General features: G+C 38.0%; 1 protein-coding gene across 13 annotated transcripts in view; it reads right to left on the bottom strand.

The window, feature by feature from the left end:
* Positions 1–16,076, bottom strand: part of SYNE2 (spectrin repeat containing nuclear envelope protein 2) — a 288,222-nt gene that overhangs the window by 117,945 nt on the left and 154,201 nt on the right. For all 13 annotated transcript variants that reach the window (XM_072963192.1, XM_072963191.1, XM_072963196.1 and 10 more), the window contains 7 exons: positions 13,930–16,027; positions 11,783–12,105; positions 11,014–11,158; positions 9,735–9,953; positions 4,474–4,739; positions 2,863–3,031; positions 409–564 (listed from right to left, as the gene is read on the bottom strand). In XM_072963192.1, the coding sequence (XP_072819293.1) occupies positions 409–564; positions 2,863–3,031; positions 4,474–4,739; positions 9,735–9,953; positions 11,014–11,158; positions 11,783–12,105; positions 13,930–16,027 (3,376 nt within the window). The remainder of the gene's footprint in view (positions 1–408; positions 565–2,862; positions 3,032–4,473; positions 4,740–9,734; positions 9,954–11,013; positions 11,159–11,782; positions 12,106–13,929; positions 16,028–16,076) is intronic.

Raw genomic sequence — 16,076 nt, 5'->3', positions numbered from 1 at the left:
GAGTTGTGAAATGTATATTCTTATTGCCCTTGGTTGCAATTTCAAAATGTTCGTAGGGAATACGTTTTAAAGCAAAGTACTATTCATGTACAAAATTTTAAAGTAATTCTCTAGGGGAAAAAAAAAGCCAAGTGAAAGAAAATACGTAACTTTATTTTTAAATGCAAGAGAAGAAAAACTAAGCAAGCATCTTGACAACTAAAAATAAACAGACAAATTCTGTTATCTGTGTCACTTATTGAGAGCAACTCCATCTCAGTATTCAACACACAAAATTATCACTCAACTAAACTCTATAAAAACAGACATACCAGAAATCAGGGCAAATGAAAATGTGATATTAAATGATATTTTTTCTTTATATTCATTCACCTCCATAAATAATAACACGAACACAAACATTATTACCTTCTCATCTATGTCTTCTAAAGCTTTTCTGCATTCTTCCACCTGGGATTCAATCTCTGCAGGGACTATGGTGTACATTTCAGAATACTTGATTCGCAGTTTTTCCATAATATTCTCAAAAGTTAGCTTCCCTTTCTTAAGAAAGTTTTGAAGCTCCTAAAATAACCAAGAGAGTTTCAAATGCTCACAGGACAACGAAAAAGTTTAATTCTAAAAAGGAAAGCAGCTTTCCAGCACATCCTTATGATTTAAATGAGCAAACTTTGCATAACAAAACCTCACTATTGATACAAGCTGATTAAGCCTGAGAGATACTCAGTCTGGTCAGATGATGCTAATTTGTAAGAATTAAACTTGATATCTCTCCATAGTGTCAAACCATTGTCCTGAAAAGACATTACAACATCCCTTGCTTCTAAAGTACCTGGAGGATTTAATGGTATCTCAGTCACAGTTTGGGTCTAAAAAGCTGCAAGTAGCAAAAAGTTTCAAAGAATTTTTTTTGTTGTTGTTATTAACTTGTTGCCATTTCTGCTTCTTCCTACATTATCATCACAATGATTCAAGGCCACTAAAAGCCCTGTGCTTCAAGCAGAAGTGTCTGCTTTCATGTAATTAGACAGCCCAGCAGAGCTCAACTTCTTTCAAAACGGAGGGTTCCAGTTCCTTGCAAAGAATGTGGGTTTTTAGGAGATAAAAGAAACCTGAACAAATAGTCTATTGGTCGTGGCCTAGAAACAGAATCTGATCTACGTTCTCCTGCACTAATTATAAAGGAGAAACTCATTTGTTTGGGAAAGTTTCTCAACGATCAAGTGGAAAAATACTTCTTGACTTTACTGTGCCTTCTTGGGGTTTCTTTTGTTTTTACAGTAGCCGCTCAGGAGCATTATTTGTGTTAATGGACTGAGTCATCACACTGAAGAATAATAATAATTTCGAATGAGTCCACGATGTGTCACTGCTTTCCTTCACCCTCCGCAGACAACAAGTCTAGAGAGGGAAAGTTAAAGAACAATGCCATTCAGACAAAGGCAGGGGTTGAGGTACAGTGTGCTCCTGTGTTATCCAGACCTAGCCTGGGGTACAGGTCTTCATTCAGACATACTCTTAGATGGTCTTCCCATGAAGACAGCTTCCATGAAGGAGGGTAAATTTCCTTTTTCGAAATTGATAACCAAAAGCTCTGGTTAACAACAGCATGTGACTTTTGAATAAATTTCCAAATGTCATTTTTTGCCTGTTACCCCTGAGTAAATGAAAAGAGATCATTCTGAAAATGACCCTTGGCCTATGCATAGATACGGTGATATAATAAATATATTTGGTCTTCAGCCCTGGTTATTGGCGCAGCTTCTGAAACCCTTGGAATTTCCTGGATGGGGGTGAGAGGAGCATCTTTTGTTAAGTACAACAAGCCTTTTTCAGCCTTACCTGAGGTGGGGGGATGACAGCTTCAGGATGGGGGTTGGCTGCCAGAGGAACCAACCACGTGATTAGAGGGTTGGAACTTTCAACTCCACTTCCAGACTTCCAGAAGGGAGAAGGGCTGGAGGTTGCATTAATCACCAACTGCTAATGATTTAATCAATCGTGCCTATGTAATGGAACCTCCATAAAAACTCTTCAACAAGGTTGGGAGGGCTTTGGAGTTGATGAACACATCAAGGTGCTGGGAGAACAGTGCACTCACAGAGGACATGGAGGCTCCTTGCCCCTTCCCCCTCCCCTTGCCCTACGCATGTCTTCCAGCTGGCTGTTTCTGAGTTGTCTTCTTTATAATAAACTAGTAATAGTAGTAATAGTAATACTTAAGTGCCTTCCTGAATTCTCTGAGCCATTCTAGCAAATTACAAACCTGAGGGGGGGGTCATGGGAACTCTTCATTTATAGCCCATCAGTCAGAAGCATGGTGGCATGTGACGTGAGGGCAGTCTTGTGGGAATGAGCCCTTATCATGGGGATCTGTACTAACTCCTTGGAGTTAGTGTCAGAATTGAATTGGTGTCCCAGTTGGTGTCCAGAGAACTGGAGAATAGGTTGATGTAGGGGAAAAAAAAAAACCCACACATCTGGTATCAGAAGTGTTGAGAGTAAAAACTGTTCCACTCCTATCAGAGATAAGACATTACTCCCGCCAAAGGAAGCAGTCTAACATGCTACTCAAGAGTGGTCTGGCCTCTGTTCACCAAATACACTTGAAATGTGGTTGGAAAAGTTCTGCTTGGTCTAGACTGGCCTATCTCCTAACATGGCCTCAATTCTTCTCTCTGGACTCCAACCATACCTCTCCTGAGGCTCTGCCCACATCATGCCACAGGGCCTTTGCACGTACTTTCCTTGCTCCTACACCACTCCCTCCACACTAGCACAGAGTTACCTCTGCCCTAAGGACTTTGGATTCAAGATTTTAGACCTGTATTAGCCACATTCACTAGCTCATTTCTCACTTACCTCAAGCTGTTCTGCCTTTTCTGGGAGGTCTTGTGATTCCATATTTTGGAAAGATGCTGTGGTCTGTTGAAGTAAATTCTTCAAAGTAATTATTTCTTTTGTAAAGGAACGTCTTTCTTGGATTTCATTCTGTATCAATTCCTTATTTTTTTGAACTTTCTGGAAAAGCCTAAAATATAGCATCAAAATAAAATTGTTCCTCTATCCTGCTTTCCTGCGCAATAGTTTTATTTCAACAATTAACATAATCTCTGCATAGCTCACAAAAGATTTTTTCCCCTGAGAGAAAAGGAACAGTTTTCAATGATTCATATACTACATACACAAGCATACATCGGATTCTATCAGTCCATCAAAAACCTCTCTAACACTTTCATCCCCAAATATCTTCTTTTCACATTTTGCATTCCAACTGCCATCTCTATCCTCTTTTTTCCATGTAATCCCTGAGTTCAAGTGAACATGACTCAGAGGTGTGAATGGAGTCACACATGGGCTCTTGGAGTCATGGACGACCCCTCCAGCATTTTCATCTGAGCTGAGCCCATCTGCTGCGGATGTAGCCATCATATTAACAGAGGAGTTTAAGTGGGTAAAGTCTTTCCTAAGGGCTAGTTGGTAAATATTTCTAGCTATAAACATATTTTATCCTTTGACCCAGTGATTCTACCTCTTGGCATCTTTCTTAATCGATCAATCACAGATGCAGAAAGAGATTCTAGCATAAGAATATTTACTACTGTGTTTCATTAAAGGTTCTATATTAGGGGCTTGGTTAAATAAACTATGGCATATCCACATGGTGAAATATTCGACAGCTATGTTTTACAGAACATTTAATAGCACAGGAAAATAAACAAAATATGCTGATAAATGGTTCAGCAGAATACAAAACAGTATAATATTATGATCACAATGTGTTTAAAAACATAATCACGGTAAAAAGATGAGAAAAAAAGCGATTGGTATTGATTGGTAGTGACCGTTGCTGGGTGGTAAAAGTAAACGTGGCTTTTTTCATAACTTGCTAAATTTATTTATGGTCTATAAATCTTCCCAGTATATGCCATGCTTTTCTAAGCACTTGATAATAATAAATCTTATAAATGTCTCTGAAGTGATGCCTTGAAAAATGCTGATGAAAGTAAAGATTAATAAACTTACATCCTTACAGAAAAAAAAGTAAAGGTGGTTTTTATATTAATCTTTATAATTATCCCCATTCTCTAAACTTCCTATAATGAATATATATTACTAAGAAAAACAGCAAATTAAAAAAAAAATTGTATTCTGTACACCAGAAATTGACACACTGTAAACTGACTATACTGCAATTAAAAAAAAAAAAAAAGGTATTTCCCCTCAAAAAAAAAAAAATTGAAGGATATTCACTCACAGTAATACCAGGATGGAGAATGTGTGCTTGATAATTAAATCATTAATACTAATCTTTTCCATTCTTTTTATACCTATTGTATTGACTCAATTCGATTCTGTCATATTATCTGTCATTATTCTGTAGTATTTTTACATTCTCGAAATTCAGTATTTTCTAAATTTTAAGCCTGAGTTGTCAAGCATGTTTCCTTAATAGTTTTTCATATATCTTACTTGCTGCATCGTTCTTGCATAGACGTAATCTCCAGAGATGCCGGCACAGTTTCCACGGCCGCCAAGCTTTCTGGAGCATTCTGCATGTTTTTTATGCGCTGCAGAAGTAGGGCCAGTAACAACTGCTGCTTCTCCGCATTCTCTTCATGTTGGCATAAACAGTCCAGCAGCTCAGAGAGTTCCTCTGTGGTGACCGCCTCTTTTGTTTTAGAAATTTCAGGGAGTTCTTCTTGAAGATTATCTAAAATAATTGCTTCCCGTTCAATCTATTTCAATAAGCAAAAAAAAAAAAAAGAGAGAGAGAGAGAGAGAGTCAAAATAAGTAAAATATACTCTGATCACTTCAGGACCTGAAACACACCTCAGCCATCATAATTTTTGCATACTGGCTCCTCAAAGGGTTCTCAATGCTATACCTTGGTTTAAAGTAATATTTATCTTCCTAAAGCTCAGAATATTATTCCTCCACTATCTCAATCCCATAGTTCCCAGCTATGGATCATGTAGATGTGTGATTAAAATGAGGTGTTGTTGTTAGGAGCTGAATACTGTGTATTTTCATAATTTCTTTCTCCTTCTGATTTCAGTTGCTCAAAGCAATTACTTCTGCTGAGACACCTAAAAGGTAGTTAGAACGAGCTCCACCAAACTGCATCCACAAAATAGAAGAGGTTGGGCAAGTACTGGATAATTTTTCTGCAGGTCTTTTTTCTTTCGCATTAAATCCCAATATGCTCCAAAAAGTAAGTCCATTGCATCTCCATTACCTTGACACCTACCTACACCAAAGGGAAAGCAGCCCAAATTACTGAGCTAATCATGTATCTCTCAACCATGGCTAAATTTAGAACTCAGAAACACACCACCTAATAAATCAAGTATCTGGAAACTGGAGTTCCAGCAGCCCTGAAACACAGAACGAAGACACAGAAAATCAGATCCCTCCTATTCCCTCCTCAAATCCCCTGGCCCTCCCCTCATCAGCACTGTACACATATCACATCCTGTCCCAGCATTGCTCACATTCCTGCTCTGTGTTCAAACAGTCAGGCATCCTGCAATCTGGACATTACTGAATGTCACGCAGGTCAACAACATTTATGACAGCATGCTAGTTGAAATGATGAACAAGGACCTGGATGCCCAGTAAGACATGCCAGAGGGTGGGAAATAAAGCTTATGAGAATTCAGGAGCCCCAACATCAATTATGTTTCCAGCGGGCCAATGGGCTGGGGCATGCCAGGACTTCTATCAGGTAAAGATCAAGTTGTTCAATCTTGAACCTCTACTGCTAAGAAGGAGGCACAGCACTGGATGGGCCTACTGGGATTTTGGTGGCAGTGTATGCTATACTTGTAACTACTGTTCAGATCCATTTACCGAAACACTGCCAACGCTGAGGGGAGCAGTGCAGCAGGGCCCGGCTGTGGTGTACGCTGCCCTGTTGCTTGGGCCACAGGTTCCAGTTGGGTCCCCACTCGCTAGAATGCATGGCTGCAGGTGTAGACTGGCTCCTCTCCAAGAGACCCAGTCATGGAATTTGTGTTCTCCATCACCTCAAACCTAAATTCAGTTGAACTCAAGTCCTGATTCTCAGACAGGCTGCTACACTTCCACCAGGGAACGGAATACAGGCTCCACTGGGTAATTTTGCCACCCCCTCCGCTGAAGAACTGGATTTCTTTAATGCAAAGAAACGAATGGCTATGTTGACAAAGATAATTGTACATCTAGGGCTTCCCATTCACATCAGGGTTGGAAGAACTACGTCCCTAATCCAGGACTTAATGGAGCATCTCTTGGTGCTTTCAAGGCCAGTGATACCCATAAATGGGCAACTGTAGGACCCAAGACCCGGAAAGAGTAAAGCAATTAAAGGCACTAATCTGTCCGGTGTCAGCTCTCCTATCTCCCACCCTGCTTCCTCAGATCACTTTCCCCCATAAATCATCTGGTTACAAGCCCCTGTCTAAGGCTCTGCTCTCTGCTGTACAGCTAGTAAGTAATTAGGATGGGAACACAAGGGGGAAAACTAATTTTTTTTAGAGCAATAATTTTACCCAAAAGCCAGGCAATTCTTCAACTTGTGAGTGGATAAACAAACTGTTGTACGTGTGCCCAACAGAGTATTACTCAGGAATAAAAAGAAATGAACTATTGACACACGCAGCAGCACGAATGAATCTCACATGCCTTAGGCTTAGCAAAAAAAAAAAGGCTAAACCCAAAAAGGCCACAAAGTATCCGAGGCCATTTATATGCCATTCTGGAAATGGCAAAACAGAGTCATGGTTGTCACGGACTGGTGGTAATGGAATGGGCTGGCTACGAAGGCGCTGACTACAAATGGGCACAGGGAACTTTCTGGGGTGATAGAAATGTTCTAAGTCTGGATTTTGTTGCTGGTGATGTGACCACATGCACTTGTCAAAACGCAATAAACTCTCTACACCAAAAAGAGTGATGACGGCCCCCAAATTAGTAAAATAGTTGCCACGAAGATTACGCATTCACTTTTCTACCTGGAAGAGGTTCTGCAGCCCTGGATGATTTTCCCTGCACAGAGAACTCTAACAAAAGTGGTTATAAAACTTTTAGGTTCACAGTCAGTTTATAAAGTTGACCCTAGAAAAGGAGAAGGAACCATAGTTGTTCCCTAAGTAAACACAGTGAAAGAGACTGAATAAACCTGTAAGTGGCAAAAATAGGAACTAAAACAGAAAGACTTTTGGACCTTTGGTACAAGGGAGAGAAGACAGCCCCACACCTCCTGTTAATCTTGGAATACATGCCTTTATTCCAGCACATCATCATCAGTGAGGCACAAAAAGATGATGCTGAATAACCAGAAATGAATAATTAAATCAAGCAGATTCTGCATAAGAGAACAGAGAGGTAAGATTTTGGAGGAGGAGGGGAAGTGGTAACTCAAAATTTAAATTAATTTTTTAATTTGCAAATTTAAATACAGCATTTAAGTTTTAAAAAAATCTACTTATACAAAGCCTTTCTTCCATAAAGATACTGGACTGTTGTATTAGAGTAGACATTTTAAAGACAGAAATTCATTTTGTCACATGGGAAATCACCAATCATGCTAACAGAATCTTGCATGTACAGGTATTTAGATGCTAAAACTTTTATTGAATGGATAAGAGCTATTTAAAAATCTTACATCAATCTAGCAAGTGTAAATAACATTTAAGTTGATAGTTCAGTGGTTAAAAATCAGTGTAAGTTTGAATCTACCACTCACTTCTGAAACTGGGCAATTTATTCAATCTCACTGTATCTTACTCCTCTCATCTGTAAAATGAGGATAATAAAAAAATCTACCTTGTAGGAGTCTTACAAGGATAAATATAAATGTAACACGTGTACAGTGCTTAGAACTATGCCTGACACATGCTCCACAAGCGCCCAGTAAGTGCTAGCAGTTGTTATTGTTACTACATGAGAACATATTTTGTTTGCTTTACTTTTTAAAAAACAACATTTTGTTAGCAGATACTGTCAAATGCTTGTGTGAATACAAAGTTCTAAATGAATGAGGTCTGAGTTAATAAAATCTGATTGCAAATGGACATATAGCAACAGAAAGATACTGTAATAAAATAAAAAGAACAAAAGGTTAGATTAGTGCAGACCTGGGTTTGTATAAGAGCTGTCCCTCCACAAGAATTTACCAAGCCCCTCCTAAGAGCAAGGCCCTGGCCAGATTCTAAAATTACAGTGGTGAGCAAAACAGATGTGGCCGCAGCCCACAGCCCCAACTCAATCACTAGCTGGGAGGGCTTGTACCAACTTAAGTCTCTCAGTGCCTCAGCTTCCCCATCCATAAAATGGTAGTAACAGGTAATTCCTGTGAGTAATGCAAAGACTCACTGGCATCAAGCATGAACTGTCTTCTTAGCACAGCACACAGGAACACAGTGCACAGTAAGAACTCAGTAACGGTGTCATTGTGGGTGGGAAAGAACTGAAGGCTAGCAGCCCTGCTGAAAGTATAACTTACAAAGTTCCTTAGAGTTTTAACATTCACGAGACTATTTACTAATCAAACTGCAACAACCCTGCCAAAATGATGCTCATCTTCGAGAATATCAAGTTTTAAACAGGAAAATGTGATAGTGCTAAACATTTAAATTCTAAGGCATGTGACTTACCTCCAATCGAGTACTGATTCATTATATTTCTCTCTTAAATAAATTCAGCAGGAATTTTGACATGAATAAGAGAAAAGGGTTTTCATTTATGTTGTGATCTGTACCTCATTTATACCTAGTCCTTTGGAAAGATTAAAGAAGGTCCTAAGATACTTTCATAATATTTTAAATTTTCTTTCTAAATATATATGATGCTCAAGTCCTGAATCACAAGGGTTAAAATAGCATCTGTGATTGATATCTATTATGGAGGGTTTTTTTTTTTCCTTTTTAAAAATAGTATAAGAAGCATAGTCAGTTTACAATGTGGTGTCAATGTCTGGTGTACGGCATAATGTTTCAGTCATACATATATTCCTTTTCATATTCTTTTTCATTATAGGTTACTATAAGATATTGAATATAGTTCCCTGCACTATACAGTATAAACTTGCTGTTTATATAATATTATGGAGGTTTTGAAATATTCTTCAGAAAGAATATCATACATATTTTTAGATCCATACTTAACAATTGTTAATTTCCATAGTTAACAATTATAGTTAATTTCAAAATTAGCTGTTTATTATGAATAGTACCTGATTCTAACCATTAATGCAATGTAGAGATGGTGATTTTTTTCCTCCAGGGCAGGGGGAGGGAATTAGTATGTCTGTATGTCTGTCTGTCTGTCTGTATTTATTTATCAGAAGTGCTAGGGATTGAACGAAGGACCTCACATATGGTAAGCATGGACTCGACCACTGAGCTATACCCGCCCCTCCCTGAGACAGTGATTTTTAAGAGGGGTTAACTTACTGGCATGATAAAGATTTTCAAGTTCAAATGAACAAGTAGTCACTTACTTCTGAGAATTATCTGACACCAAAAACAATGCCACTATCATGAAAGAATCTGAATCATTTTCTGGAGATGAATATACTAGGACCTGCCATCTATGAACATTCATGTGTTGTGTACGTGTGAGATAAACAAATGGTGCACGTTGAGGTTGAGATTCATTTGGTATAAAAACAAAATGAAAGTAATAAAACCCTTTAAATGACGTTTGTGAGGACACTGTATGGCTTGACTGTTGAAAATGAAGCACTTACTTCTTCACTGACAAATTTCCACTCCTGCTTCAGTTCTTCACACCACATCTCCCACTCTTTTGCGGCTTCCAACAAACTCAGCCACTTCTCCCACAGAGCCGACATGCTTCTGAGCAGACAGACGCCATCACTCTCCGTGCACATGGGTCTCAAGTGTCTGAGGACCTGCCGTAGTTTCATGAACTCTTCTTTGGTTGACACAAGATTTAACACCAGGGCCTTAAGGAAGAAAAGAAAAGGAGTAAGAGGGATAGACTGTCTGTTAATTTTTTTTTTGAAACTTACATACAATTTTGAATCTTGAACAATGATTTTAAATCATCTATAATATTACAGGATCCATTTTTCAGTCTTTCTGGACGCAGATGAGAATCATCTATGTACTACTGTATTGCAAATGAATTTGGAACTACGAGGATAAATAATGACCCATAAACCACTTTTTCCAAGTGAGTGGGTTTTCAAAGGTAAATACCCTAGAAGTTCATTACATCATTTTAATATAAGTCTCATATTTTACTAGGTAGCTAATTTGTGCAATACTTATTGTATCAACCACCAGCATATTATTTAGCTTTTTGTTTTTGTATATGTTTGTTTGTTTTGGGGTAGATGATGAGCATAGATGATTTTTTTCAACTTTTTTTTTAACTGAAGTTTAGTTGAGTTACAATGTTACATTAGTTTCTAATGTACAGCATAGTCATTCAGTTATACATATATATGTGTGTGTGTGTGTATATATATTATACATATATATGTATGTATTCTTTTTCATATTCTTTTTCACTACAGGTTACTACCAGCCATTGAATATAGTTCCCTGTAAGCACAGATGATTTAGAATGTTCTCATCCAAAGCCTAATAATATGGTAACATAGATTCTGATAGATGAAAATAAGCAAAAACTAAAATTGCTCAGTAATTGGGTATAAGAAGTAACCAGAATTTAGCACTTATGATAGCTGCATTAAATTCTCTGTCATTGATCCAGCAATGTCCAACAAAATAACATGCCAGGTAAAGCTTAACGAAGAATGGTCAATAAGGCCAGTATGCTACTGGGGAGAGGACTGTCCTGTGAACCCAACTTATAAAGTCTCTCAGGAGCACTGCTTCATCTTCCCCAAGGCTTTGGGTTTAAGGAATTTTTTTTTTTGACTCTCCAGCTCTGGTTGAAGATTTCTGTGGGTCATAACAGAGCCACATCCCTGCTGCTTCCCCTCCTCTTTCTGCCCGTTTTTTGCAGTCTTACTGGAGATTTGCAAATACTATTACCTTGCTCTGTTCCAAGCGCTCTAGAGCTTCTTTGTAAGACACTGGCAACGGGGACATGGACTGCCCAAGAACTGTCTCCATTTGACTGAGGTTACTGCAAATTTTCTCTTTAATTTTTTGATAGCACTTATAATTCTCGAGACACCTAGGGAGTAACAGTTAGAAAAAAAGTGATTTACATTTTATTTAGTGCATTTAAAAGGGGCCTAGTAGCACTGTATGTGAATGCAAAAACTCGAAACAACCCAAATGTCTATCAACAGTGAGGTGACTGAATTTTACTACAGACAAGTACATAAAGAAACTTCAGGGTCATAATGGTTAAGTTTGAAAAAAACGAAGTCACAGAAGAATACACATACAGGAAAATGGGACACAGACATGCCGCAAAGATATTTTAAAGAGCAAGGACATGGTAAATTAAAAAAACAGGATAAAGGTTACTTATGAGAGGAGAGGGAAGGAGCGCACAAGAGAATCCAAAAGTCATCACATTTATCTTTGAAACTTTGTGTACAAAGCAAGATTTTATCATGATGTTGTATGCCATATGCATACTTTTATAAACATTCTGTTGTGTGTACTCGATATTAATTAAGAAAAAAGTGAAATAAGTACAATAGAATATTTGCTATAGTTTTCCTTAGATTGGGGTTTTTCCCTTACTTTTCCCTGTTTTCCAAATTATTTCTAATGTGTACATGTTAAGTATGAAGAAAAAAATCTGTATTCTGTTCTTAAAGCATTACCTTTGGAAAGAATTACCTACCTTTCTACTTCAGCTTCTTTTACTTTGGCTGCTTCCCTCACGGCCGAGTTCTTAGAAAGTAATTCCTGCAGAGTGCACTGAAGTTGTCGCTGGGCTTCCGGGCTGCATACAGTCCCCAGATTCTCGGCGAGGTCCTGGATGTCTGCTATTGTGGATCCTAGTTCCTCCTGTTTCCAGCGAGGCCCCTCTAGAGACTCATTGGGATTACTGAGGTCTACTTGATGGGATGCAATGATGGCTTCAAGGGCGGTGATGGTCCCCGCCGCCCTGGAGACTGCCTCATTATAGCGCGTCATATTTTCATAAGCATCATTCAAGGCGTTCTGGTGAATGGAGGTTAAATGTTGTAAAGAAACTGTCAAGCTTTGGGGATTTTTGTCATTCTTAAATTTTTGTAATGCATTCATAGTATGTCTCTAAGTCATATAAGAGTGAGCATCTCATGCTTTTAGTTTGACAATACTGCACTAATATTTTTGAATAACTTTTTGTTTGCATAAATTGTTTTCAGATTTGCAAAGAAATCTAATCTAAGTTTAAAAATACATCTCGGCGGGGGGAGAGTGTAGCTCAGTGGTAGAGTGTGTGCTTAGTATGCATGACATCCTGGGTTCGATCCCTAGTACTTCTATTAAAAATAAACCTAATTACCTCCCCCACTTCTGCCAGAAGAGTATGTCCTTCATTAAAAAAAGAAAACAAAAAAAGCTTCTGCTTTTTGCATCCTCCATTTAGCCTGTAGTAACCACTACTTTGCCATCATATTAAATATACATCTCACGGGTCATGTCTAATGATGGATGTTCCTGCTCTAGAACTCTTGCATTAGACTATGAATTAAATAAAACAATTGAATATGGTTAATGTATATAAACTTAATCAATATTTGTGCAAAAATCTGAAGAGAAAGCAGATGACCTTCCCACCCCTCAGACCTCTTGCATTTTTAAGTTAATGACTCTGCCACTAACTGTAGTTTGGAGCACCTCACTTAATGTCTCCAGACTTCAGTCTTCTCAGTGAAATAACAAACAGTTGAAACAAGTAATTTTAAAGGTCCCTTCCAGTCCAGCTCTAAGCATACCATTTTGGGGATTTATATATATTGTTTCTGGAAGCTGTATTAAAATCAGAGATTTGTTAAGTACCAATTTAAAGAACATATTAAGGTTCATATGACTTTACATTTTTATAGCATTTATACCTAGCAAAACAGTTGAAATATATTATCTAACAGCTATCTAACAGAATTAAAGAAGGGAGTTAATTTCCCCATTCTATAAACTTAATGTGACAGTTCTGCAAACACAGTGAAAGGCATTATACTAAAACATAGTGTGTTCAAATGATGCTGAAGATATCTACCCTATTATTACAGGAAAGGAGGAAGTTTGCTGGAGTTGCTCTGCAACAGAGATTAGCAAACTTTTCCTGTAAAGAGTGAGACTAAATATTTTAGGCTTTGTGGGCCATCTGGACTGTCACAACCACTGAGCCCTGCTGTGTAGCGGGAAAGCAGTCACAGACAAGCCATAAAGAAATGGGCATGGCTGTGTTCCAATAAAATTTTATTTGTAAAGTCAGGCATTGTGGGCAGATCTGGCCTTAATTTGATGACCCCTGCTCTAAAATCTCAACATGAATCTTGGTTCCGTTACTATTGCAAGACCCTGAGAAAACTATTGATGGTTCTGAATTTCAATTTCTTTTTTTTTAAACAGGACTAATAACAGCACCCACCTCGCAGAGCTGCCGTGAGGATTAAAGTGTTCAGTACAGTGCTCAGACCTTGTAGGTTCTAAATAAATGTGGAGCCATTATCTTATGTTCTTTTCTCTACACTCTATTTCTTCCACTATGCCCTACTGTTTCTAAAAAACAAAACAAAACAAAAAAACCCTAAAATTTTTTGGTTCTGAGCTCAATAGAGGCTATAAGGGATATAGAAACAAAGGTGTCAAACTCATCTTTTTCCAAACTGTCAGGCACTGTATTTAGATGTAGAATAAGTTGGGATTATAACCTAATCCTTTGCAATTTTTTAAAATGGTTACTCTCTAGTTAATGCAGATATTAACTAGAGTAAAACATAAAATCATAAAATTAAAACAAGTACACAAGCCACCTGATTAAAAAAAAAAACTTACTGTGCGTGAATCAATGCTTGCATTAAGCTGCATGTGAAGATCTTCAATTTCGCGTAATTTTGCCTCCACATCACTAGCTTTGGAAGAGTCTTCCTCTCTCTGCTCCTCAAAAACAGACACAGCTTTAATGCTAAGCATTTCTGCCTGAACTTGTTCTTGAAAAGCTTCACAGTTATCCTTTTCATTTTGAATATGTTCAATTTTCAGATTTATAAGTATAGGCTGTTGTAACTGAGATTTTATCTGATTTAAAACATGGAAGAAATTTTCTAGTTTGTCCTGAAAATTTTTTTCATCCATTTCTTTCGGTTGGGATTCTAAGACTATGTGTTGGAGAACCTCGTTTAACTTCTCATTTTCTTCTGCATGCAGCTTTATTTGTTGTATTTCTTTCTCTTTGAATGAGTCATCAAAGGCCTTACTTTCACTTAATCTCTTGATTACCTCATGATACAAGCACACGACTTTCCCGATTCTCTGACTCAGAATTTGAGCACTGAGCTGCCTGCTCCCTGGTGAGGTATCAGGAGTTGTCAGCACTGCTGCAGCCCTTTTCTTAGTTTGCAAATCCATAGCCCTCACTTTACCTAGTGATGCTTGATATTTGCCATGTTCTGCCACAAATGTATTCAACTGCTTAATTTTTCCTTCAAGTTCCTTTTCTTTCTCAAGTACTTGGGTTTGTAATTGGTCAAGTTGGGACCAATCCCAGTTTAGTCCTATACAATCAAACACTTCTTTGAGTTTCAGTACTTGTAGGATACCAGATTGGACACTAGTGAGTCGGTCTTTAAGACTATACAACTCTTCTTTAACATCTTGATTTAATTCTGGATTTAGTAGCAGTTCATTGTGTTGTATGTGGTCAACCTCCTTCTGAAGCACAGATGTTTTTTCATGGCATTCTCGGTAAAAATTTATCTTGTGTTCTACTTCATCACATTTATTTTGAATGAATCTTTGTATTCTGTTGGCTCTAGCCTTAAGATTTTTCAATTGATCATCTAGAAATAATCTTTCAAACACACTTAGATCGTTACAGACATCTGTCTGTTCCTGAAGATGAGTTGAGATTACACTCTCAATTTCCTGCAATTCCTTCTGAGACGTCGTCAAAGTGCCATGCTGATGTTCTAATTCAGTTTCTGTGGAGGTTGTTTCCATCTTGGGGATTATCAGCGTTTCATTTCCTTGAAGCAAAAGTTGAACCTTCCCTATTAAAGCAAATATTTTGCTTCTTTCTTCCAACTTAAATTCTAATTGCTGTGATCTTTGAGTTGATTTTAAAACTAGCACTTGGTACTGATTTTGTAAATCCTGTAGGAGGTTATTTAAATCATTGCTCTCATGTGCTGTAAGGTTAGGGATATTACCTTTGACCTCTTCAACCAATGATTCCACAACCCGCTGCTTGTCTAGAATGCCATCATGCACCACCTTGCATTTTCTGATCTGTGAAAGAATGTCGTCTGGGAGAAGGGAAATGGTAGGGACGACGTCACCTAACAGATTCTTGACCCATAAGATAGTCTCTTTCATTCTGTACCGGGTTTCACACTTCTTGATCTGATTTTCCACCTCTACGTTTAATGGTTCCAATGCTTCCACTTGCTTCTGCAAATTATTCATTGCACCTTCTAAAGTCTTCTTCTCTTTTTCTCCCCAAATCCTCTTCATCTGAAATTCAGCTCGCCCTTTTAAAACAGAAAATCTATGCTTGAGAGTCTGGAGTTCAGTGGCCAAGGCAACCATGCTTTGATTTCCCTCCTGTTCTGGAGAGTTCAGCCTTAACTGCAGACACCGCTGCTGTTGCTGCAGAGAAACTTCAAGGGCTTGGACCTTACTCATGAGAAATGTAAACTCATCATGTCCAACTACTTCCTGGGAATACTTCTTCTGGACCAGCTGTTCCACCTGCTCCCAATCATGTTCAAGTTGCTTCATCTGGCTTTCCAACAGCTTCTTATCCATGTCAGTCAGACAGTTTGATAAACGTTCCCTTTCAATTTTCATCTTATTTAAAGAAACTTTCTCTTTTTCTATCGATGCCAGGAATTTTTTAATTTTGTCCATATAGGTTGCACTGTCTAGTGGTCCCCTAGAAAAAGAAGGAAAATGGAGCTTATTAATATTTACTATACCTCAAC

This window comes from Vicugna pacos, chromosome 6 (genome assembly GCF_048564905.1).
Source record: "Vicugna pacos chromosome 6, VicPac4, whole genome shotgun sequence".
Taxonomy (NCBI): Eukaryota; Metazoa; Chordata; class Mammalia; order Artiodactyla; family Camelidae; genus Vicugna; species Vicugna pacos.
The sequence above is the reverse complement of the archived record's forward strand: the minus strand, read 5'-3'. Positions and strand labels throughout refer to the sequence as shown.